Genomic DNA, 26,524 nt, shown 5'->3' on the forward strand with positions numbered 1-26,524 from the left:
CGATGGAGGTGCCGGCCCTGTGGACCGATAGAAAATTTCTGCGGACTGGCACTAGCCCACGGACTAGCGGTTGAAGAACACTGATCTAGAAGTTTCAAAAGCTACATCCCTCTCCATCCCCCATCTTCTTGAAAATGTCTTCCACAATCAGCAAAAGTGCAACATTTTTCATTAGCTGGCAAGAAAAATAGTACTCTGATAAATACAGTAATGCTCATACTAAAAATATTTTACTGTAAGTTAATGTTTTAAATGAGGATCATATAACAAACTTTATGAACTTCATTATTATAGAGTTCTTTTTGAAGGTTAAACCGAATCAAAAGTCTGAGAAGGATAAAGGACCAATGTTAAAGCTTTAGGGGCCCAATTGTTAAACATCTATGAGGTCAAACCCAGTGCACTGTCTATACATATTTCCAAACCACTGTTTAACACTGCATATTCAACTGAGGCACCAAGCCTGCTGTGAAGAAGGAAGGAATAATTTTCAAACTAAACTCTTATTTACAATAAAATAACACACCCACAAGTCTGCTATTATCTACAAATTTAAATGCGAGAGATTTTCAGGTATTTAAACAACTTATAAGTATGGAAAAGAGGAAGGGGGGACATTGATCATGGTGAACCTGTTTGTGAGACATTAGTGAAAAACTCCTGAAGATATATTTCTACATATGGCGCTTTTATTTCAATAATATTTAAGAAATAAAAAGACAACATGTAGTTTAGACATATACTTCAAAGACCACGGTACAACCTTTATCTTTCTTCTCTTTTACTTCATCAAACAAAAAAATATAGTTAAATGACATAAAAAGTGGCAAGTCTTCTGACAATAAATAATAAATTATTTTATAATTTTGCAATGTAAAAGCAAACAAAAATTGTTTTTTTTCTCTTTATTTCCAGTGAGAGAAAGAAAAAAAAAACCCAAGAGTCTTTTAAATCATTAACTATACACATCTTTGGGGAAAATGTTCTTGGACGGACAAGTTGCACACATAGTCCCGAGCTTTGTGGCAAAAGAGGTATACCATGTTGTATAACAAACAAAAAAAAGCTAAACAAAATTCCTTTAAAGCAATGTTTTTGTAGTCCCCTCAGACATCTTTGAGAAAAAGAGAGAAAGGAGAGCTGGGACAAGCTCTCAAAAATAAAACGAAAAGTCCAGCTACATGCTATAGGAGACCCCTTTGTGAAAAGTCATCTACGAACAGTGCAGACCAGTGTAGCTCCAGTATGTAGCCGACATCCCTTGAGCTATTGTCCATAGTGCTTGGAGCTATTGTCTTTCAGTTAACTTTTCAAACCTAGTGGAGCTTCTTTTTGGCAAGGCAATGATCAACTGATGTTCAATAAATAAACAGCACCATGAGGATGGCTTCTGAAGCCTACCCCCTTTTAGATCTAGCTGTGCAGAGGGGAACGATCATTAGGTTTTGAGATCCATGGTCATAAATCTTTAAAAAAAAGTTTCAGTATTCCTCTGATCATTGGATTTTGGAGGCCTTTTTTCCATTTTCTATTAAGATCCCATGATTGTCTTCACAGTGTTGCTACCATACCACCTGTTCATTGAGACAGCTTCATGCACTCGATGGAGCTTTCTTTCTATTCAGTTTTGCATTAAATGGGTCATTAAATACTTTGTTTTTGGAGTCAAGGATTATATTTTTCACAGGAAATTAGAATCCACATCCCTCATGCCTCAATTGGACTGGCTACCATGCTGTTAGGTGTATCCGGAAGCTGAGAAGACATCGATGCTACTTCACTTCCGGTGGAATTGGAGCCTGGCCCTCCTTCTGAAAAATTAACCTGTGGAAAACAGGTCTTTAATTAAAAGCAGAAGAAGGTAATGAATGTAATAGAACTTATATTCATTTTTGCATAAATATTATAAAAATCATACAACACTATTCTAAAGTATGTCAGTTCTAAATCTAATAGAGATCACTTTGTTTATCGTATTACTTTAATTGCCAGCATTGTTGCAGGTGTTCTCTGAGGACAACAGGACACATATTACCACAAATCCCAGAATGGATGCTCTCCAGAATTATTGAAACTTCAGAAGCCTTTGGAAGTGCAGCTTTGTGCAAGAGCACATGGAGCCAGCAGTGCAATAAAAAAGCATGAGGTGTTCAACTCCCAGGTGAGGTGGGAGGAAATGTGGTACTGTGTGTCCAACTGACTCAAAACACACCTGATACAGGTGAATAACTTCATTTTCTATGAGGATTATACAGTATATCACATTTGAGAATCCCTAGCTACTAGGCTCACCAAAAGCAACAAACAATGAGCAATAGAGACTTGCGAAAGTTAAGGCCAATTAGGATCCAATGACCTTAGAACTTATATACTGTACATAGCTGAAACTGAACACAAATGGGCCTATGAAAGTGGAATTGGATTCTAGACTTCAAACAAATTCTGCAGAACTATCTGACCAAACTGTTGCAACAGGAATCATGCTCAAGGCTAAGGTTACCATATGGCTCCAGAAAAAGGAGGGTGAATTGAGACATCCGGGTTTTGCCATATAGTAACCTTACTCAAGGCAGTAGTGAGAGGTGAATCTGTGAACTGAAGACCAAGTTGCAGCCTTGCAAATCTCCTCAATGGAGGCTGACCTCAGGTAGGCCACTGACACTGCTCTGATATTCTGAATTGTGACATGACCTTCTAGCACCAGCTCAACCTGGGCATAAGTAAAGGAGATACAATCTGCTAGTCAACTGGATACAATCTGCTAGCCAAGTGTGTTTACCGACTGCTACCCCATTCTGTCAAGGGCAAAATAAAATGCTGAGTGGATATGTCTGTGTTGTGCAGTGTGCTTTTGCCACAATAGCGATGGTGCTTTGGGAAATATGGCATGCTGTTGGCAGAAATATGGACTAGCAAAGATGGAAATCCTACAACACTACTCTGTTATGATGAAACTTTATGGAATGTGGATCAGCAACTAGGATTGATCCTCACTAGCTCTGCATGTTGAAGTGACTGCTACTAGAAATAGAACTTTCCAGAACAATAACTTCAGGTTGCAGGTATCCAGTAGCTCAATAGGAGCTTTCATCAGCTGGGTAAGGACAACATAATACTGTGGGAGGTTTGATGAGTGGCTTAGTCAATAGCAAACCTCTCATAAATCAAACAACACACGATGGTGGTAAATTACAAATGTCAATTGCTTTTGAGGCCAGATTCAGAAATGTATAGAATATATTTACACAGTATTTATGTAGGATAAGAAAAGGAACTTGAGGCCATGCCTTCACACCAGGCAGCAAACCTCTTCCATTTAATACTGTGTGACTTTTTAGTGGAATCTTTCTTGGAAGCAAGCAGCAACTAGGATACATCTTTATGGAGTGGAAGAAATGTTAGCTCTGTGCTCTCAACATCCAAACCGTGAAAGCTAGGAACTGGAGACTGAGATACAAGAGAGACCCTTCATTCTGAGTGATGAGGTTCAGAAAGCATTCCAGTCTCCATGGGTCTTCCGAGGATAACTGCAGAAGAAGAGGGAATCATATCTGTCTTAGCCAGTAAAGGGCTAAGAGAATTATAGTTATGTGATCCTAAAGCAGAACTGAGCGACCTTGTTGGAATAAGTAACAAAAAGATCTTCCAAGAGGTCAAGGACCACTCATGTGGTTTCAACACCCTCCTCATTCTCTCTGCCAGGCTATTGTCTTTGTTGGCCAGGTAAGTATGTAGCCCTTCTTTATTGCTTTAACAGCGGCATTTGCACACACGAGTCTTGTGACTTCTTGCTTGTTTTTCATGACCCCTGATGCAGGCAGTTTGGCTTGCTGAAACACAGTATTGTGTTGGGTCCACTTTAATGTATATCTTGGACTGAAATAAACAAGCACTGTATAATCCTGCAAGCTCCTGTGGATTGTCCATTGTCTGTTCCCACTGTTTTCCTTGACTCATGTAGTCCTGAGCACCATGCCATAGCTGGAATCCTAATGCCACATCCTGCCACCTCCTAACAAGAGGTATGAGCCTATGGGGCTCATAATCAAAACTTTAAAACATCTAAAAACCAGCCTAAGTCGACACTTGGACATCCTAATAGCAGGGACGTCCAAGTGCCGATATCAAAACCAACTTTCTGGACATGCAGCAGCACTTCTAAGCTGCTGTGCATCTAGAGAGCAAAGGGGTATGTTAGGAGGTGTGTTATGGGCGGAAATCAGGTGGGATTCAACCTGGACATACCCCAGCCATAATCAAAGCTTTCCTAGAGAGAACTTAGATGCCAGCAGTTAGACCTGTTTGAGTTGCGTCTAAATTCCACAAAGGTCCACATACTGGCAAGAAGACCACTGAAGGATTTAAGGCATGACCTTCCCTTACTCCCCCAATGGTCACAACCCCCTCCCACCACCCAAAGAGCAAAATAAAACAAAATAAAACCATAGGCTTCCCATCAGCTGATCGCGGTAGAAGGAATCCCCATTAGCTGAGCCGGTTTCTGGGATTCCTGGCAACTCAACTGATGGAGATTCACCCTGCCAGGATCAGTTGAGCCCCTGCCAAGATCAGTTGAGCCAATCAGGGCCTTCAACCCCTCCTACTGCAATCCAAGATGCATTGGGAGGGGGATGCTCCATCATTTGCAGTACACAGGCCCTGTAGGCAGGAGCAAGTGAGCTTCCCTCCTGCATTTGATCTTCCGAAGGTATTGGGGGGTGGGATTCTGGGGATGTGAGAGGGGGCCCAGGAACATTGGGGGGATGTGGGGGGGAGGCAGAGATGTCTGGCCATGTTGAGGGAGGTCCGGGAAGTCGGAAGGATGTGGGGAGATGTCGGAAGGATGTTGGAGATGTCAGAGGAAGGTCCGGGATGTCAGAGGATGTCGGGGGGAGGGGGAGGGCTCAGCGACTCAGTTGATCTTAGCAGGGTGATGCCCCATCAGGTGAGCCACCAGGAATCCTTGAAACTGGCTCAGCTGATGGGGATTCCTACTGCTACGATCAGACAAGGTAGTTGGTGGGTACGTCTACAAAACTTGCTTTTGTAAGTTTTTTGCATGGATGATTTTATTTTTGAAAATAGACAAAAAGATAGACATCCTAAGGACTAAAACTTATACCTAGCTCATTTTCAAAAATAAAATATAGACGTTTGGCAACTTTGAAAATGAACATTTTTCCTGCTGGGTTTGTGGAAGTCTTGCACAAAGGGCCTGATTCTCTAAAAGTGCGTCCCGATTTTAGGCAGCTGTAGGCGTCCTACAGCTGTCTAATCAGCCAATTGGGATGCACATTTTTTTAAAAAAATGCTCCCCAGGCAGGCCGCCTATATTGAAGGCGAGGCCCGCAAGACACATAGGCCCTGATTCTGAATAGGACGCCCGGGAGAGGCGTCCTATTCAGAATCGGCCTAAACTAAACCCCGATTCTGTAACCGGCGTCCATGTTACAGACGCGGGTTAGAGAAACGGGTTAGATTAGACACGGCCCGCTACACTTATCGCAAGGGATCTCTCTGCCGCTATAAGTATAGCGGGGCGGGCCCCCTGACCAGGAGGGTGCCCAAACCCTCTGCCCGAAGACGCACCCCCCCACTACCGACCGCCCCCCCGACACTATCGACCGCCCCCCCGACACTATCGACCGCCCCCCCCCCCGACATTACCGATCTCCCCCCCCCGACAATATCGATAGCTGGCAGGAGGGTGCCCAATCCCTCCTGCCCGAAGACGCACCCCCCCCCGGCGCTAACAACCCCCAAACCTCCACTCCACCAAACCAGGCTCTAGAAGCCTGGACCAATCAGGCCTTAGGCATAGCGGGTCCGCCCATCCCCACTTAATCTAAGGACCCCTGACACAGGCATTGTGCCAAAATATTGCTTTGTCAGGTTAATTATTGATAAAGACTACTTGTTTACACCTGTGGTTCACACCTCCATTCATTTGGCACTAGAGAATGACACGGTGACAAAATTCATCACCGTTCCCGTCCCCATGGATAACCGCGGGAAACCATCTTCATGTCATTCTTTAAGGAGAGAGGGAAGAATCAGAGTATGAATGGCCACAACCACTGACCCACAAGCTTTGCTTTGAAGAATGCAGTGTAGAAGGACTGAGGTTGAAATAGACACTAGAAAATGATATGGGATTATTTCCCGCGGTTATCCGCGGGGACGGGAACGGTGACGGATTTTGTCACCGTGTCATTCTCTATTTGGCACCTCTGCTCTTTGGTTTTCTGTGTATACTCTGTAGAGCTTTTTCTTCTTTGGTTTGTCTACAAACAAATGCCAAAATGTTTCTCAAATTCAGCTCTACTCTTTTGGGTCCTCTTCCACGTTTTAGAACAGAGATGACAATTAGAGGCTGTAAGGTAAAGTCTTAGGCACAACAAGCACCAGCTGTGTATATCAGTCACAGAGATGGTCTTGTCATATATAACATATTTTTTAAAACCACTGAGAGTTTAAGTGACATTGGAAAAAATACAACCTAAATAAAATTAAATGTAAAACCACAAAGAGATTGTACTGCTGCAATCTCTTTATACCAAATGTGCCATTTTAACCTCAATTTTTATTATACAAAATTGTAAAAGCCAAGGGGCTCATAATCGAAAGAGAAATACGTCCAAAAACCGGCCTAAGTCGGCACTTGGACGAACATTTCTCAAAAACGACCAAGTGCCAATACTAAAAACGGGTTTTGACGCATTTCTAAATGACCTAGGCCTTCAGAGTGCCGCTGAATGACCAAAGCTAAATGGGGCGTTTCGGGAGGAGTGTCAAGAGCGGGAGTTGGGCGGTACGTGGGCCGGCTTAGACTTAATCGTACAGCATGTATAACCGAAAGTTATACAGCCCAAGATCTTGGACGTTATGACTTAGACCATATAAAACATGGTCTAAGTCATAAAAACCCACCTAAATTCACCAGATAAGCACTAAAAACACACAACACAGACCCCCCCACACACTTCCCCAGTGATCACTGACCCCCCCTACCCCCATAAAAATATTAATCACATCTTTAAAATTCAGTCTCCAGACCACCTGGCATAGGAAAGCCTAGCCATCCAGCATAGAGGCAGCTTAAGTCGTCTTGGGGTGGGACCCATAGAGAGGAGGACCCATGCCCATAAGCCCTTGCAATCACTGCATTGATACTTAAACATGTGCACTCCCCTATACACCCCCAAAACCCTTTTTTACTGGCATATAAGTGGCTCTTGCAGCCATAAGGGCTATTGGGGTGATAAGTGGGGCTAGGGGATTCTGGAGGTGGTTTGGGGGGCTCACTGTAGGGAGGAGAAGACATGGCACCCTTTTTGTGAAGTTCACAGCAGTGCCCTGTAAGGTACTCCACTATTTAGGTGGCATGTCTGGGTGTGCAGTCCATCACTTTGCAGACCCCTCCCACATCCAACAGGGCTTGTTCTAGGCGTTTTGGACTTGGACGAAAAGTTGGACGAAAATGTGGTATAAAGATAGACGATTTAGCAGCTTGGATGATCAGATCAGCAGGACGTATAATTAGACGATTTTCGAAACAAAAAAATTTTGGACGCATTTTTTGAAAATGTGTCTTAGGCTGTTTTTTATTTTGGACGACTTATGAGTTGGACGTAAATGGACTCAGACGATCCTTTCGATTATGCCCCTCCACATCTATATTGTTTCTATAAATATAGTTATTTCATTTCCAATATTTTCTATGGAGGAAATAATCAGTATTCTAACCTTTCTTGTAACATTTGTTTATTTATCATCTTAGCACATCTCTGCATGAAAATATTGCTGCCTACACATTGACATAAGACAGAAGAAGATGAAGCAACCTTCATAAAATCTCCAAGAGAGCAGGGAACTGTGGGAAAACTTAAACAAAATGCACCAGAAAAGACGCAAGTACAAAAAAAAAAAAAAGATGAAAAAAACCCACTTTAAAGTTCCAGATAAAATAGATTCACATTATAAACACTGCATCTCTTGCTGATAAATGACATGCTGAAGTACTCATTCACATGTGTTATCTTTTGAAACTTATTGCAAAACTTGGGGGTCCTTTTACTAAGGGTTGCTAACTGATTTAAGCACGTGCTAAATGCTAATGCACCCATTATATTCTATGGGCACGTTAGCATTTAGTGCGCGCTAAATCAGTTAGCACGCCTTGGTAAAGGGACCCCTTGGTGACATAAGTTATTGGGTTTTATGACTCCTTGATGCAGACATTTTGCTGAAAATGACCAGATCAAGTCCTATTTTTTATGCCACCACCATTTGCAGTTCATGTTTATAATGTGCATCTATTCTAGCTGTAACATTAAAGAGATGTTTTCCTTTATAACGTTCTTTTTAGTTGCATTTTATTTTGGGCTTCTCTCGCTTCCCTGTTTTCTACCCACACATAGAAAAGTATTCCTTATTTTCTACATAGGCAATTCATATTCTTCTATTATAATTAGAAATAACATATTTTTGACATCCAATGGCAGTTAATTTTATCCAGTAAATGAATATGTAGTCATTATTTAGTACTATCCATAATAGTTAATATTTTCCCTCTTGGTCTACCATATGATATATTCTGTATATTTTTACTGGCTTAATATCAATCATCTTTCTTATGCCTCAATATCAATACAGTAATACTTTTTGTTACTGTTGATTGATATTATTTTAAAAGGTATACATTGAAAATATTTTTCTTTCTGGCTTGAGTCGCATATCATACTTCTTATCTGAAGGGAAATACTGCCCATAAGTTAGCTATTCATCTAAATATCAAGAATGTATTTATCTTCTTGGTCTCTTATCTCACAGCAGTTCATGAACCATTTAAACTTTGCAGGTACAGTCAGACTTGGTTAATCCATAACTGTATAATTCTGATATCTACAAATATGAAGTGCATAGCCAGCAACAAATTTTCAGTTCTCGAAAATACAAGGGTGTTGAATTGCACTATGTAACAAAATTTTATTATTTTTGTTGATGTTCCTGGGTAATAAGTGTTCTTTCTTAATTACCTGTGCCATAAAAGTATAGAAAATGGCGATCATTCCTCTCAAACTTTGCTTTTGTGATGATATTTTGAAATGTACCTTTTAGCAGAATATTCCAGATTGACTGCAAGCTGAGTAAATTTAGGGGCACTGCCAAAAAACTCTTGGAGGTAAGACAATTTTGTTTCTTACTGGGATGGCAGAATTTTCTGCTATAAAATTTCTAAAAATGTTTAATTACTAAAAACATTTTAATTGGAAATTTTTCTATGTTATTTGAAAACATATCATATATGAAATATGTTACAAGAATCTCATATACATTAGTCATAAGTGAAATAAACTTATTGTTTTTATTACCACAATTTCATTTTGTTCTTCTGCAGGATGGTACAGAGGGGAAAAGAGCAGTGGCGTACTAAGGAGGGGGGTTGGCTGGGGGGGTAGTCCACCCCGGGTGCATGCTCCAAGGGGATGCACAGTCGGCAGGATCCAGAACTTCCTGCGCTGCTCCAAGCAGCACCTCAGCACGGCTATCATACTTAGAGCAGAATCGGCAGCCACGCTGAAGTGAACGAAGGTCCCGGGATGACTGCACCGTCTACCGCCTCTGTTCCGTAAGAGATAAGTGACGTCAGGGGGGGACCGGCAGCCACAGTCATTGCGGGATCTTGCCTCAACTAACTGCGTCTGCCGGCCCAGCCCCCTCCGACGTCACTTACCTCTTCCATCTGGAGTAGAAGCAGTCATCGCGGGACCTTTGGGATGGAGAAAGAAAGAAGCATAGTAGGGTGGTGAAAGGAGGTCAGGGTGGTATGGAAGGGTGTGGAGGGTGAGAAAGGGAGTCAGGGTGGTATGGAATCATGCTGAAGGTTGACAAAGGGGGATCAGGGTAGTATGAAATCATGGTGAAGGGTGACAAAGGGGGGTTAGGGTGGTATGGAACCATAGTGAAGGGTGACAAAGGGGGTCAGGGTGGTATGGAATCATGGTGAAGGGTGACAAATGGGGTCAGGGTGGTATGGAAAGGTGTGGAGAGTGACAAAGGGGGTCAAGGTGATCTGGAATCATGGTGAAGGGTGAGAAAGGGTGGTCAGGGTGGTATGGAATCATGGTGAAGGGTGACAAAGGGGGTCATGGTGGTATGGAAGGGTGTGGAGGGTGACAAAGGGGGTCAGGGTGGTATGGAATCATGGTGAAGGGTGACAAAGGGGGTCAGGGTGGTATGGAAAGGTGTGGAGAGTGACAAAGAGGGTCAAGGTGATCTGGAATCATGGTGAAGGGTGAGAAAGGGGGTCAAGGTGGTATGGAAGAGTGTGGAGGGTGACAAAGGGGGATCAGGGTGGTATAGAAGGGTGTGGAGGGTGACAAAGGGGGGTCAGAGTGATATGTTAGGCTGTAGAGGCTGACAAAGGGGGTCAAGGTGGTATGGAAGGGTGTCATGGTGGTATGGAAGGGTGTGGAGGGTGACAAAGGGGGATCAGGGTGGTATAGAAGGGTGTGGAGGGTGACAAAGGGGGATCAGGGTGGTATGGAAGGGTGTGGAGGGTGACAAAGGGGGTCAAGTTGGTATGGAATCATGGTGAAGGGTGAGAACGGGGGTCAGGGAGGTATGGAAGCATGGTGGAGGGAGAGAAAGGGTCAAATGCTGATGGAATTGCAGGGAAAGAGACATAAGGGGGAAGGATACTGCATGAAATTGGGTTGGAGGGAGAGAAAGGGGGCAGATGCTGATGGAAGTGGGGGAAGGGAGAGGAGAGAGTGAAATGCCAGACCATGTGGGTGTGGGAGAGCGAAGGGAAGAAGAGGAGAGGAGAGATGCCAGACCATTGGAGGAAGGAAGGGAGGAAGATGGATGCCAGACTAATGGGGGTGAAGGGAGAAATGGAAGGGGGATGCATAAAGTTTCTACAACGGGAATAGAAAGAGAGAAGATGCCATATAGAAGGGGCAGAGAGATGGTAGACAGTGGATGAAAGGAAGAGAGTGACAAAAAGATGAGGAAAGCAGAAACCAGAGAAGACAAGGTAGAAAAAAATAATGTTTATTTATTTTTTTGCTTTAGGTGAGATGCATCGCTGTTTCTGTGATGTTGTATTGTATGCAGAGTCCAGCTTCTTGGTGCTTCAGTTTAACCTTTGTCTACGTATTTTTATTCTATCTTCCCATTTACAAAACTGTAGAGCGTTTTTTAGCGTTGGCATCTGAGCTCTTATCACCTTGGCTAAAAACCACACTACAGTTTTGTAAAAGGGGAGGGGTTAGTTTGTGATTACATACTATGCGAAGGTGTTTTCTGTGTTCTGTATGTTCGAAAAGACATGGTTTTCTGTTAGGATTGACTGTGTAGGATTGATCTGTACTAGTCTGGCTTGTTTAGTTTTACAATGGATTATTGATGTACTGCTCATTGCAGTATGTAAGATGCTGCCTTTTCCTAGATATTCATATGTGACATGTGGATTGTTACTAAAAATCATTTTTTTCATACAGATGGGGGGGAGTGTCAAAAAATGATGGGCCCCGGTGTCACATATGCTAGGTACGCCACTGAAAGAGAGCCATGAAGTTTGCTATCCCAAGAATTTGGTGGGAACTCAATGACTACTCAAGCAACAGCTACTTCTGCATGGTAGACTCTTTCAAATGTTGAACTGGCAAGCATGCATCTGCAGTCACATATCCGGACATTACTTCATCCATCACCTCGGTGCTATATTGCCCTGAGCTTCCCATACCCACTCTCCCAGAGAGAGAGCAGATATCTTCAGAAGAGAGCAGCAAGTCAGACAATGAGGGTTACATTGTACATCCAGTTTACAATATCAGTGGTGGAGCTGATGAGAGAAACTCATATTAACCAAACCAAAAAGACCTCAATGACCTGATCAGAGATCTTGGTCTCACCAAGTCCAATGCTAAGCTTTTGATGTCTAGGCTCAAGCACTGGAATTTGGATGAAAGTGTGCAAGTCACAGATCAGAGGATGCATCACCAAGCATATTTCATCTTCTTCATCCATCAAGATAGGCTTTGCTTTTGCCACAATTTGACCAATCTGTTTGAGGCAATTGCAATCATCTGGAACCTGAAAAAGTGGTGTCTCTTCATTAACAGCTCATCCAGGAGCATCAAAGCCATGCTGCTTCATAATGGGAATAAGTGCCCATCTCTTCAACTGGCTCACTCAGTGCACCTCAACGAGAATTACAACAGCATCAAGAACTTTCTAGGTACCTTGAAGTATGATGAGTTCAGCTGGGAGGTCATCAGAGACTTCAAAATGGTGGCATTCCTAATGGGTCTCCAAGATGGTTTTACCAAGTTTTCCTGAGATAGCAAGTACACAAAGGCACACACACTACCAAAGGTGGGACTGTCCACAGTAGACTGAGTTCTCTGTGGGTAGAATCAACATCAAATGGGAACCACTAATACTCCCGGAAAGTACTGATGCCATTGCACATCATATTGGGCCTACGGAAACAATTTGTCAGAGCTCTAGATAAGGAATCAACAGCCTTCAAGTACCTTCAAAACATCTTCCCTAATCTGTCTGAGGCAAAGGTCAAAGTTGGTGTCTTTGTTGGACCACAGATAAAGAAGATCCTGGACTGCAAGCAATTTCCAAAGAAGCTAACTAGGAAGGATAAAGCAGCATGGAACAGCTTTCTTGCAGTAGTTTAGGGTTTCCTGGGCAATCACAAGGCCAAAATCTATGTAGAGTTGGTTGAGAATCTGGTAAAAAAAAAAATAGTAAAATGGGCTGTAGGATGTCTCTCAGAGTCCATGTCCTTGATCCTCATCTTGAGACATTCAAGGAGAACATGGGAGTATACTCAGAGAAGCAAGGTGAGTACTTCCACCAGGAAATACTGGACTTTGAACGTCACTACCAAAGAAAATATAATAAGAACATAATGGGAGACTACATTCGATAGCTGATTTGTGATAGTGACTTACAATATAATTACAAATTTTGAGAAACTACTCACTTCTAAATCTTCTGCAGTCATCTTTGTATAACTTCAATATAACTACATGCTAATTGTGATTCATATGTTGCTCTTTATTATTTTATAAGAATGAAAACATGAAAATTTGGTCTTTTCACATTTTTAAATAGATAAATTGCAAAATTTGACTATTCTGGTCACAAAAGCAATGTTTTACAGAAACAGAGATTTTCTATACTTTTTAGGCATGAGCAATTAGGAAATTACACTTACTGCCAAAAAACAAAAATCGTGTTACATAGTGTTATTAATCCAAATTAATGTATAGAAAAATAGCTTGTTCAACTATTTATATAACATGCAAATGTGTATGAACAAACTGATTGCAGTTGATTTTTATACCAAGACCTCAAACACCCAAGACACTACTTGTACTTATTTTGTATTTTATTTTGTGGGTGTTTGAGGGTTTGGTTATAAAAATCAACTACAATCAGTTTGTTCATACACAGTTACATAGTGTTATTAAATATTGGTGCCAGTTCGTTTCCTGCAAAACTTGTAGAAGATTTACAAGTCAAAAAAATAATTCCATTATTTCTAAGAGGAAGAAAATAGACACCAGCTTCTAATAAATCAGCCCATATATATTATTAGTCTTGATCATCTCTTCAGAAATATAACATAACAATCAAATATATATTACCAAATAACCTACAGTGTAATTGATTAGAGTGCAAGAAAAAGTGTGGTTTATCTGAACATGCTTGAATTACATCACTCATCGCCCCTTTAACAAAGCCACACTAGCGGCTGATACTGCAGTTACTGCCCTGAAGCCCAAAGAGATTTAAAGGGCTTTGGGGCTTTTGCCACGCGGCTCTGTAAAAAAAAAAAAAAAAAGGGGGGGGGGAGTAGTTTGAATGCCCTATTAATTCAGTTAATACAAGTATTATGAATTTAACCAGGTTTCAGAAAATCCAAGTTTTGTTTGGTCATCCCTATCAGAGCAGACATTGTTGTGCAATTATTTTGACATTCAACATCTGAGAAGAGACTCTTACCAGTTGTTGAAAAGCAGGTTGATCTATGTCACTCTGTAAGGCGAAGTCACTCAGTACTTTCCAAGGTGGTTGGTAACTCTGCACCTCCACTGGGTTAGCCTGTAAACCACCATCATGTCTCTCAGGACTAGCAGCCACCATAGGGGTTCCTGTCAGCCCTTGAATATTCTGAAAAGAAGTGTCGGAAGAAGTCAATAAGCCTTGCTACCTTTGCTGCAACTAACTGTTGAGTAGATGGTTCCATTTCTATCTTATCTGTGTAATCATCTTGTATTTACTTTGTTAATCATCTGCTATGAACATTTAACCCTGAATATTGAATATTTATGACAAACTGCACATGTCATCTTCAGTTGTTAGCTGGTTGTTATAGATCTATAATCAAGCAGAAAATGAAAGATCACCATGTGTTTTGTGTATTGATTTATATCCCATGTACATTATTTCTGTATTTTGATTACTCTAAGCAAATCTGACATATGCCAGGGCCTACAATCAGCATGCAGATTTTCCGGATGTGACAATGAAACATAAATTAAATCATTTGCCGGTGCTTCCTATGTTAAACAGCTTTGTAATTTAGATTATCTACTATGCAACTCTAGTTCATCGTTGAGGAAGATGGTACAGGCAACGACACTGCTTGCCCTGGATCGGTAGCTTAAAATGTTGCTACTCTTTGGGGATTGGAATGTTGCTACTCTTTGGGGTTCCGGAATCTTGCTTACTCTGAGATAATGGAATGTTGCTACTCCTTGGGTTTTGGCCAGGTACTAGGGACCTGGATTGGGCACCGTTAGAGTGGGCTACTAGGTTTGATGGACCATTGGTCTGACCCAGAAAGGCTATTCTTATGTTCTTATTACTACTACTGTGAGAGCAAATACTCTAAATTTCTGTTAACTGGGAGGCCTTATGAATAGATTTCCAAGGAGAAATAGATTGAGTGATCCTAACAGCCTCCTATTAACAGTTTAATAGAAAACATTAAGGGATTTTTTTATCTATAAACAATAGCGTAGCGCGAGTGAGAGGTTCCCCTCCCCCGCCCTCCTCTCCGCCCCTACCCCCTCCTGCCACGTACATACGCCCCTTCCCTTCCCCTGCACCTCTTTAATGTTCCCAGCACGAGCAGAAATCCCAACCTACCATTGTTGGCTCTTCGTTGGCTCTTCTTCCAACGTCACTTCCTTGGTGGGGGTCCAGGAAGTGATGTCAGAGGAAGAGCTAATACTGGCACGAGCAGCAGGCTGGGGCTGCTCCTCGCACCACAAACGTTAAAGAGGTATGAGAGAAGGGGCGTGAGCGTGCAATAGTGGGGGGGGGGGGCGGGGAAGGAACGGGGAGCAGAGAGGAAGATTGGTGCTGGCGTTCCCACCAAGATGGCACTCGGGGCGGACCGCCACCCCACCCCTCCTACTACTCCACTTTGAAAAATACCACTTTGAAAAATCATTTTAACAGAAAAAATCCTGTGGTCTTTTTACAAAAACTTGTCTTAATTTGTATGCTAGATGGTGGTTTTTTTTTCCTGAAAATAGCTGTTAAATGAGAAGCAATCATTTAGGGGTTTTGTTATTTTATGTAAACTCTCCCCCTCCCCCCTCTCCCACTGTAGTGTGGTTTTTAATGCATCGGAGCTTTTACCGCTGTGGCCGGCGCTAAAAACCACACTACGGTTTTGTAAAAGGGGGAATTCTATATTACTCGGTTAGATTAAAGTATTTTATTATGATTATTTTTATTAGGTATTAAGTTGATGTTGATTGAGGCTGGCTGAGTAGGGCCCAGTCGGATTGAGTGGGAAGTAGAAGAGATTTGTATAGGGGAGGGGGGGAATTGTGAGAAGGATGGAATACTGATGGTTGCAAGTGCAGAATTGGTAGAATGAGGATTCATTGTCCTTGTGAAGGGTTAGGCTGGTAGTAGGAGATGTTAGTAAATATAAGTAACAGGGAGGCCTGTGAATTGGGATTGGTGGGTTAGGGATTTGGGGTAGGAGAGTTGGGGATGGAATTTAGTAGGCTTTTGGTCACTGGTGTAAGGGAGAATGAGTAACAGGATGGCTGCTGGTAGGGAATTGGTGGCAGCTTTCCTGCCCATGTTTTGGGATCAGGGTGTTGGGTTTCTGTGGTGCGGGTGTTGGGAACACAATGTGAGAGGGAAGCTTGTCACAAATTTGTCTGTGGTGGTAAAATCTTACGTGATAGTGGAATTTTTTCCTCAGGCAGGATACTATTTGAGATGGAGGGGAGAGAGGATGCTATGGGTTTGGTGATGGGCAGCACCACTAAAGGCGGAGACGGGCTCCTGCAACACTGTGGGTCCTACTGGGGTGGGACTGTTTATGCACCTGGGAAGTTTGGGGTGGGGCTAATTTGACGCCGAATAGCTCCATGGAGTTTTAATTGAGATAGACTGAGCTGTTGATATTGTTATAAAAAGTGAAATGAATTGATGTTTGTTTTGAAGTAGTGTTAGTGGTTTATTGAGTTGCTATGTAAAATGTTTAGGTTGAGGGAGGGGAGGGGTTGGGGACAATACAAAGTGCATATGAATTCCAGTGTTAAGAAGGAGGCCTTTTAAGCCACTTACGGTTTTGTCGTTAGGTTGTTGCTGTTGAAGCTGCTTCATCAGGATGCTTCTTTTTTTGTCCTTGCAGCGCTTGTTTTGAAACCAGACCCTGATGACTCTGGGACTGAGGCCCGTCATTTCTACTAGTTGTTCCTTCATGAGTGCGTCCGGTCTGGGGTTGGCAGCGTAGCAGGTTCTCAAGGTGTGAAGCTGTTTCTCGTTGAGGACAGTCCGGACCCGTGTGGTCTTCTCCGGCTGCTTATGGACGTGTGGTCGAAGAGCTGGTTGTCTTGCAGAAATAGGTTCTGCTGTAGAAAAAGGGAGAAGGGGGATAAGAGTCTTTAGGTGTATAGAAAAGACAATATATTGAGAAACAGAACACACAGAAAAAACTAAGGTAGTACATTCTTCCAATAAATGCACATTTTGGAAATATAGCACTCTACAAGCAGCTGACTTATTTGCTATGTGCTACCATGCACAGTTTTATTGGTTGTAATGCTTGTTTATACCTAAATTTGTTTCCTAATTAGTTTGTGGTACAGTGCATTTAAAAAAGGGATTTATCTATGATTTAAGAGCTACATTTTAGAAAGGGCTTATTTTCTTCCTTCTGTACCTATGGAAACAGGCAACTCCCCTCCCCCCTCATCTACAAATCACACATTGGAACAATTTGATTAAACAATTTGGGTTCTAGTGGGAACCTAAGGCTACAACACCATATTAAATGAAGACAAAGTCTGGGCAAATAGACTTCTACGGTCTATTAAACCATTCAGGTCTTTATCTGCCAGCATTTAGTATGTATTTTGGCACGCCAACTATAGGTCAGCAGTCATTAGAAGAAAAATCTCATGCTGTGCTCTCATCTGTAGATTGTGGCACAGTGGTCAAATCTGTAGCCTCAGCACCCTGAGATTGTGGGTTCAAACCCACGCTGTTCCCTTTTGACTCTGAGCAAGTCACTTAATCCCCCCCCCCATTGCCCCAATTACATTAGGTAGATTATGAGTCCACCAGAACAGACAGGGGAAAATGCTTGAGTACCTGAATAAATTCATGTAAACCGTTCTGAGCTCCCTAGGAGAACAGTATAGAAAAATAAATAAATATGCATTAGGTATGTCAACCCAACCTATTCTGAGCCAATTGGGGAGGATGGCATATAAATCAAACCAAGTAAATAAATAGTGTTGGTCTGCCAGGTTTCAGATAACTTTAACCAAGCTGCATTGGTAATATAAAATATAACTCAAGGTTTGCTGGATAGATCTCTTTCTGTAACCTGAATAATTAACAGAATGATTAACAGAATTAACTGAATAATTAACAGAATGATGCTGAATAATTTTTTGCCTCACTATACCTCCCCTGAATCATGGTTTAAGTACACATTGTGCAATGCATAGCCAAAGGAAACAGACTGACCAAAATAAACAGAGATAAATGTTCTCTCTTTACAACACACAAAACAGATAACACTAAACAATAAAGGGCAAATTCAACAAGAAGCTCCCAATTAGGCACCGTTCAGTACGATTCAAGTACAATTGGGTGCTGTTTAGTGAATCGCGCTGAGCAGCACCTATTTTGGAGGCACCCAATAAATAGGCCAGCTCTAGGCACAACTAAAAGTTAGGCGCCCATGCGAGCGCTTAAGCACGCTTAAGAGCAGGGATTCTGTAAGAAGGCGCCTAACACGTAGCCACGCCCAACATGCATAAAGCGCCTATTTCTTTGAAGGCCGCCTAAATTTTTAGAAGCGCCTTTTACAGAATTGCGCTTTCGCGCCTAGGTTTCAAGCTTAATTGAGCTTGTTCTTCAATTTAGATAGGCGCCTATCTAGTTGGGCGCCTCCGAACTAGGTGCCTAACTTTAGGCGCTGGTTACAGAATTTTAGGCCTAAGTGTTCTTTATGCAGTATTTTATTCCCTCGTGGTCACTAGAGAAGCATTTGTTTGCTAAAGGTAACATCACTTTCCAAAACATATACACATTTGCTTTGCTCGGGTTAATGATATCTACAAAGTGCAAAGCTAATTGTACTTTAAGAGCAGTCATACTGTTCAGAAGTATGGAAATAATGATCTTTTGTTTCTTCGAGAACTAGTATTATCATCTAAGAACTGGAGGATAAATATGCCCAGTCCTCTTGAACTTAGCTTTAGAAGTGGCCTAGGGGTGGGATGGGGATGCATATATTGGGCCAGGTTCACTAACCTTACTAAAGCCGAAAAAAGCGTTCTGATCCATGGCCAATCCGATCCCGGGCGACCAATCCACAAAAGACTCCCCATGCAAATGCTCAAATCGCAAACACGCCCACAAGTGATCCCACGGATTGCTGCAGAGCGATCCTGACGCATGCGCAGCCCATCTTCTTTGCCTGTGGATGGTCTGCGCATGCGCTGGCTCTCCTCACTTCCTTCTCTCTCCCTATAAGAAAGCATGCTGCAAGAAAACGTGGCCTTATCTCTTCTTCTATGCTCCCCCTTCGCCACCCCCAACCTAAACTGACTCAAGCCTTCTGCTACTTCCGAAACTCTTATGTTCCGTTGCCCCGACTTGAGTAATTAAGGAAGCTCCCTGCCGCTGCCTCTCTCCTCAGCAAGTTGCTTGCCATCTCTTTTTTACATTCTCAGCCCCGGGGGGGAGGGGGGAGTGGCAGAAGGGCAGTTCCACAGGGATTCACAGAAAGGAAAACTATCCCCAGTTTAACAGAACTGGGGGGTGGGATTCGTCTAATCTCCTTTGGCAGGTATCCAAGCGCTGCTGTCTTCTGGCCGCCTCCCTTCGGTATGGAGGAAAGCAAGTTAACAGTTTTAACCTGCGGGTTTAAAGCGGGTTAAAACCAAGGGCTTGTGACAATAAAGCTTTCTTTTAAAACTTAACTGTTAACTTGCTTTCCTCCATCCATCCTCATGGCGTGTTCTGCTCTGATGGCTGCATACAAAAGCAGGGAGGCAGAGAGCAGGGCAGTCGGAAAGAATGTGAGCGACTAGTCCCCAGCAGTCACTTCTTTTTGGATCGGCCAGCCCAATCGGTGTTCCCTATTTTGGTTAATGAATCGCTGCCTTCTTACTTTGCATGATGTTTCCCCTCATTTGCATGCTTGGATTGGATCGGATCGGAGGATGATCGGCACAGAGGTTAGTGAATCGGGTCAGACACAATTGCAAACACGATTGGTGGGTTTAATGAATCTAGCCCATAGTGTTTTAGCATCTATTTTTTCACAAGACTTTTGAGTGTCATCCTATGGCTTTAATTGTACTTCTGAAATCTGACTGAAAGTGTGCTAATTGCAGTGAAGGACCTATATACATAAAATCAACTTCTTAAAAAAAAAAAAGTTAGCAAATGTTATTTTGTGGAAAGTGAGTAAAACTAAGATGAAATTCTCACCAAATTACATAAACAGCTTCAAGAAGGCAGGATCACTTTAAAGGCAATTACCAAAGAAAAGCTTGTTGACAGTTTTAAATTTCAGACTATAAGTGCCGGCCTGCAGTTAAAGAAACCTATTTCTAGTTTCAGGATCAGTTTTAAGAAATAGATACATAAGTTTAAAAAAAAATCCTTGTTTTAACTGTTTGGAAGGACTTAATGAAAAGGGAATTTGTAATTTTAAGATTAAAATATAAAGTAACCTGCCCTTAACATTTTCCCAGTTGCTTTGGGGCAGCTCTAGGATACAGCAAATGCATCATATTTCCCAGTTCTCACATACACTACCACTGATCCCTTCCTGAGTGGGCACTGTCCTTTAAATCAACACTCAGAAGGCAAATGTCTACTGCCAACCAAGAGGCATCTAGTCTTCTCTAACTTCTTTTATACTTTTGATCTTGTTTGCTCCTTCCCCTCACCTCACCTCCCCACCCCCCACCTTCCTTGTGTAGAAACAACATCCAGTTCCTGATCCTTCTGGCAGACTGCTGCTGTAATGTAATCCTGTAAAGTACCTGCCATCTGTAGAGGTCTGGCAGGGTGTAGGGGGCTGAGGGGGTCGCTTGCCCCTAGGCTGGCCCTCTCCACCACGTCGTGATCAGCCCTGCAGAAAAGGCCATCCTCCCTCAGTGCAAACTCGTCCCCGGGGATGAGCTGACGGCTGCAGGCCACACAGCGGAAACACTCGATGTGGTACACCTTGGATCGAGCCCGCATCACAAAATCGTTCTTGCTGAAGCCAATGTTACACTTGGCGCACTTGATTCCATATAACCTGCCCAGGGTGACCGCCCGAAAAAGGACGAAGCAGGAGGGAGGAAAAAAATAGACAAAACAGAGGACATGAGAAATACATCATACCTCCCCCTCCCTAAATAAATAAATTAGAAATCAGCCTTTAAATACCAGTAAAGAATGCCTAAGGATGCTCAAATATTTTCCTCCATTATTTCCCCTCCATTACACAGAAACACATAAAATCCCCCAAAGTTACAAAAGAAATAAGAGGTATACACAGAATGTGGTTCCCTTTTGTAAGATCATGTATGGCACATAACTTTAAGCAACAATTCCAGCAGTCCTAGAAAAAAAGTTAAACTCTACTAAACCACAATATCACATCTGTCCAGCAAAGAAAAATACATCATTATCTGGAATCACTTCTCGCTTAGGAAACTTCTTCAGCTGGCTGTTTTGAGGTGTTGCATCCTATTTACTTTTCCTGTAATTATTTCCCTATAGTTGGTTACAACCTGAGATGAAGAAAATGAAAGGTATTTAACAGCCCCCTTCAAAGAAATGTCCATTTATTCCTATCTACAAAGGAAGAGGAAGACATTTGAACGTATTCTTGAGCTCCTCCTTCCCATCATAACATCACACGCTGAATCCATAATCATGAATTTTTAGACAGATGGCAATTTTAAGCGAGTTTCTTCAAAAACCTTAGATATGTCGCATAATGTGATGCTGAGTTCAAAAGAAAATGGAGAAGCCTGAATCCCATAGGCTCAGGTTTCACAAAATTTAGGCTGGTTAATAAATACAGACTGAATAGGATGATAGACAGTATTGCTAGTTATGCAGACAGCAAACTCTAAAGCAGGGGTGTCCAACCTTTTGGCTTCCCTGGGCCACATTGGCCGAAAAAAATGTTTCTGGGGTCGCACAAAACACTGCAGCAAGACAGAGGAGGGAGCCGGCAAGACGGTAAACACCTAGGGGCAGCAGAGGAAAACATGCATTGCCCTCGACCGAGGCCACACAAAATACTTTACTGGGCCACATGCGGCCCTTGGGCCGCAGGTTGGACACCCCTGCTCTAAAGCCTATTCTTTCCAATTCAGTATTATGTCCTGTAGGCTCCCCCTCAGTCACCAACACTTAGGGCTCCTTTTACGAAGCTGCGTTAGCGGCTTTATCGCACACACATTTTTAGCACGTGCTAACCCCCGTGTTAGTCGAAAAACTATCGCCTACTCAAGAGGAGGCGGTAGCGGCTAGTGCGGCCGGCAAATTAGCATGCGCTATTATATGCGTTAAACCGCTAACGCGGCTTCGTAAAAGGAGCCCTTAGTTAAACCTTTTTCCCCCCATATAAAATACCTTGAATTCTGCTACAGTAATGTAAAGTTCTTGCTGTCTAATTTATATGCGCTTGTTTTGTACAATGGACCATTTGAATAATTTGGATAGTGTTTAAAATCCATTGATTGATACATAGTGTTAGAACAAGGTCCTTTTAGGACACTTTCTTCTGCATTGCTTGAACCAATGCAAAAACAGGTTTGCTGTATCTAAACAAAGAATTTCTTATGTGGGCTTCCAATATGGAAAGACAGAAAGATCAAAGCAAACGCATGAAGGTAGAAAGTGCATCTCCTATACATCTGCATCCAGTCCCATTTACTTATCTTTAGTTTTACAAATATGAAATTTATGTGCAGATGTAGATTTTAATCATCTGCATGGATTTCAGAAAATATATTTAATTACTGTAAAATATAATAGCAGCGATCTAAAGGATCATCTGTATGTCATCAAATGAAATCTATAGAAGAAACCACTATATATGTTTCCTATATAGTGCCTGTAACATTAGGATTATTTCATTCTCAAATGTATGATCCTGTTCTTCATGGTGATTATATATAACAATTATTATTTCCATAACTACTTATCTAGCGCAGATAGTCTTGGGCTGTATAAACAAGAGATTGAATATTCCAGACAAATATTAGATAATCAGAGGTTCAACCCCTGTGAATGAAAAACCCTAATGCCGATGACAATGAAATATCTGGAAGTACTTACAAATTTAATATTTTGGAAAAATAAATATTGTTAAGGAATATATTTAATGTTTATTAATCCTGTTTAACACATACCACATTCAATTGGAAATACTGTCATTGCTGTTTTTAAACTGGGCAATCATACCTATGAGGGGCTGCTGTAAAGTTCTCAGCCCAACCAAGAAGAGAATGATGTACAGCCATAAAACTTAACAAGCTATTCCACACTTTTGTTTCATTTCATATCATTGAAACAAAAAGTGTCAAGAAAAGTGTGAAATAGCTTGTAAGTTTCATGGCTCCACCTCATTCTCTTCTTGGTTGGGCTGAGAACTTTTCAGCGGCCCCTCCTAAGGCCACAGTAAAATAAGCCACTATGTATACTGCATTTAAAAATAATGAATTTGTTCTGAGAAATTACAGTTGCCATCTGAAGTATAGATAAATAGTGTACTATATAAATGGAAATATGTCAGGTATAGTAGACAGTGAAGAATTATAACTTTATTGGAAGTTTAAAGAAAACAATTTCTTTTTCTGGCCATGTTCCATTGTTTCTATAAGATCTGTATCACTTATCTTAAAAGGAAGTAAAAACTAAAATATCATCAAACCACAGAAGCATTTCAGCCAAATAATAATAATACTAAACAGATGTCAATCAAAAATGCTTTCCAAATAATAATAATTTTTATAATTTTTTTTAATGATTTTTTCTGTGTGATGGAACCATCATATCAAGGGCAATGAGTCGTGCCCAATCAATGGAGCAGCTTCATTTACCCCCTCCCCTCCCCTCACACACACACCCACACCCACACACCTTTCACTAATATGCGGTACAGGTTTCTACCACGGCCCGGGACGTTAATACTCCAATGCTCAAAGGAATCCTAAGAGGGTCGGAGCAGCGTCGGAGTATTTAGCGCTCTGGGCCGTAATAGAAACCTATACCAAGGCTTAGTAAAAGAGGGGGTTAATGCTGAACACATCTCATGCATTCACTGCTTTGATCTGGTTATGATCATAAATCCCAGGTATTTATGATTTATGATATTTCTCCATCATTATCTTTTAGTAAAAAAATTATTTTCAAGAAACTCTATATAAATAGAACTCATCAAGCAATCACTGTTCCATAGAAAGAGAGAACAACACATACAATTTCACATTAAAAGCCCTCACAAGCCTATTTTCAACCAAAGCTGTGTCAGGTCATGGTGTATACGGCTACAAAATTCAAATTAACACAGGAATTGATTTTCTTCTTAAAGGAAAACACATTTGTTTCTCCCTATTTATTCAAGGTCAGCAAAACTGACTAAAAAATACATTTTTAGAAGAATTGGGACTTATAATTATAACCAGATTAATACATTAAATGAATGAGCTGTGATCCGCACAAAATGAAGCTACTGCTTTTATAGGCTCCTGCCATTGCTCCTGAAATGGAGGACTTAAACATTAAAAAAAAAAAGAAAAAGTATTTACAAATATAATGATTATTTTGAGGTTATTTTTAAATAACTGCTTTTTAAAAAAAATATATATATATTATTTAGCTGAAGTACTTTTGGCCATTGTTTCAATTAAAAAAAAAACAAGCACAAGCTGAACAAAAACCAGGTAAGGTTTGCAATGGATAAACAGGGCAAAATATAAAATCCGAAGTTCTATTTGGTTTTAGGTGTGTCAGAATTGGCAACTCTCGCATTTATCAGTTACCAGATTTTCATGTGAGGAAGGAAGCAGTTCCATTATCTAAATATACCAATTGTTTGTGGCCAGATGATGGGCAATTTGATCTGCTCTGTCTAATTCATCAGCACAGATAAGATAAGAATGAAAGGACAGCCAGATACCACCAAGGGTTAATATTTAAAAAGATTAAATATCAGTAATTCTAGCAAATAAATATTTTACCCAGTTTTATACTATTTGATAAAAAAGGTTTATATTTGCATTATCAATGCATTATTCTGGTTAAAGGAATCTTACAATAGGCAGGTTTTCATTTTTAACTTTTTTGTATTTCAGCTGTATTTATGACATGAGTTAAGAGTCTGCTGCTTTTTATATCCATTGAACATAAGAGTTATTCACCTTCAGGCCTCATTTTGCCTTTTCCATTTTAAACAGTGTTTTCCACCTGACCATATATCTTTGAATTTGCAATAATTAACTTAAGCAAAATTTAAAGTAATTATTTCCTAAATTCAGACCAGGCCTTTTCTAATGAAGGCACATGTGAATTTCTTGTTTTTCAGGCTCACTGGGGTTGTGCTTTTTATTTACGGAATAAACTTTCCCATAAGTTTTCCAAACTTCTGCAATCCGCTTATTCCAAAAATAATGGTGGTGGGGTGAAATACAAAAACAAAATCTGGAGAGAAGGAAATAGCAGAGTAAGAAGCATACCTGATATAGTCTCTTTTACAGTAGGTTTTACCATCCCTAACAAAGCACGTACAGGTCTCATCCAAATATTGATTACACTCTGCACATTTCAAACACGCCGCATGCCATTCCAAATCCGGAGAAACCCGCAGAATATACTGATCATGAATTTGATTGCCGCAACCAACACACAGGGAAATCAGACGTTTTTCTGAAATGAAAATAAATACATGATTGACTAATCGTTTACTCTCCTACAGAGATAAACACACTTTTAGTGCTGTTTCCTTATAGGGCGTGCTCTGAGAGGTTGTATTTCTTTTTATAAAGAAGGCATAAAAGTATAACACTTTTGGATGGTAATTCAAGCATGCCAACAAACCTTGACTCATTTAGAAAGTAGGCGGAACAGAGGGACTATGCTAATTTGAATAGTGTTCTTTATGAATGTTTTAATGTTGTTTTGTTTTGGGGGGGTTTCAAGTCTAGCACACCATCAAAACTGGGAGCTTTGAATATTTCATTTGCCACAATGTGTAGCAGCCGCATAGAGCAATATCAGAAGAAATGGGAGAATTTGTATAAAGAAACACTAACTGAGAAAGCATCATGTCTTTCCACAGAGCTCTCCTATTTAGAAGGGTTCTAGAAACTGGGAGCAGAATCAAACCTCTTTTCAGTTGTCCCTTTCTCTTTTTTCTACAAGATCCCCTTGACTGTAAATACAGCTGCTTTAAACCTGCACAGATAATTAAAACATTACCTTCCTGGACAATTAACATAGTACTGGTAGAATTGAAATACCTACATTTTTCCAAGAGGGCTAATGACATCGAGATACACAAGATACAGTCAGGTTCTGAAGGATCAAACACAGTAAGCATGCAGTACTTGGAATCAACAACTCCCTCTCTCAAAAGAAAAAGAGATGGATCAGGAAAGCGAGCTATTGCTTTTACAAGACAAACCACGATAGCACATGGATTAAAGCAAGGTAAAAAAAAAAAAGCAGCTTACTTTTTTGTGGGTCTCCCATATCTCCCATATCTGAAAGAGGGTATAATGTCCACAGTGAAATGGTGTACGATGGTTTTAGCTCCTAGAGTAGTTCTGGCTGCGGTTTAACGTGGGGGTGGGGGATGCTGTGAATGCTGCAGGGGTGAGAGGGGCTGCTGTGCTGCACTCTTGCTGATCAATCCAGTTTCGTCAGTGTGGGAAAGGGGAAGAGGCGCTGCAGTGCTGGACTTGGTACACATCGGGCATTCTCTTCC

General features: G+C 41.3%; 1 protein-coding gene across 2 annotated transcripts; it reads right to left on the reverse strand.

The window, feature by feature from the left end:
* Window positions 1-472: 472 nt before the first annotated feature.
* Window positions 473-26,524, reverse strand: ISL1 (ISL LIM homeobox 1). 2 transcript variants are annotated; one of them, XM_033929211.1, is made up of 6 exons: window positions 26,271-26,524; window positions 25,275-25,464; window positions 20,577-20,836; window positions 16,630-16,916; window positions 14,035-14,202; window positions 473-1,824 (listed from the first exon to the last, which is right to left on the reverse strand). In XM_033929211.1, the coding sequence occupies exons 1-6, from the start codon at window positions 26,296-26,298 to the stop codon at window positions 1,708-1,710; spliced, it is 1,050 nt and encodes a 349-aa protein (XP_033785102.1). In that variant the 5' UTR covers window positions 26,299-26,524; the 3' UTR covers window positions 473-1,707. The 2 variants fall into 2 exon arrangements, with proteins under 2 accessions (XP_033785102.1, XP_033785101.1); XM_033929210.1 differs by having other exon boundaries at window positions 473-1,839.

The sequence above is a fragment of the Geotrypetes seraphini genome, chromosome 1 (assembly GCF_902459505.1).
Source record: "Geotrypetes seraphini chromosome 1, aGeoSer1.1, whole genome shotgun sequence".
In the NCBI taxonomy this organism is placed as follows: Eukaryota; Metazoa; Chordata; class Amphibia; order Gymnophiona; family Dermophiidae; genus Geotrypetes; species Geotrypetes seraphini.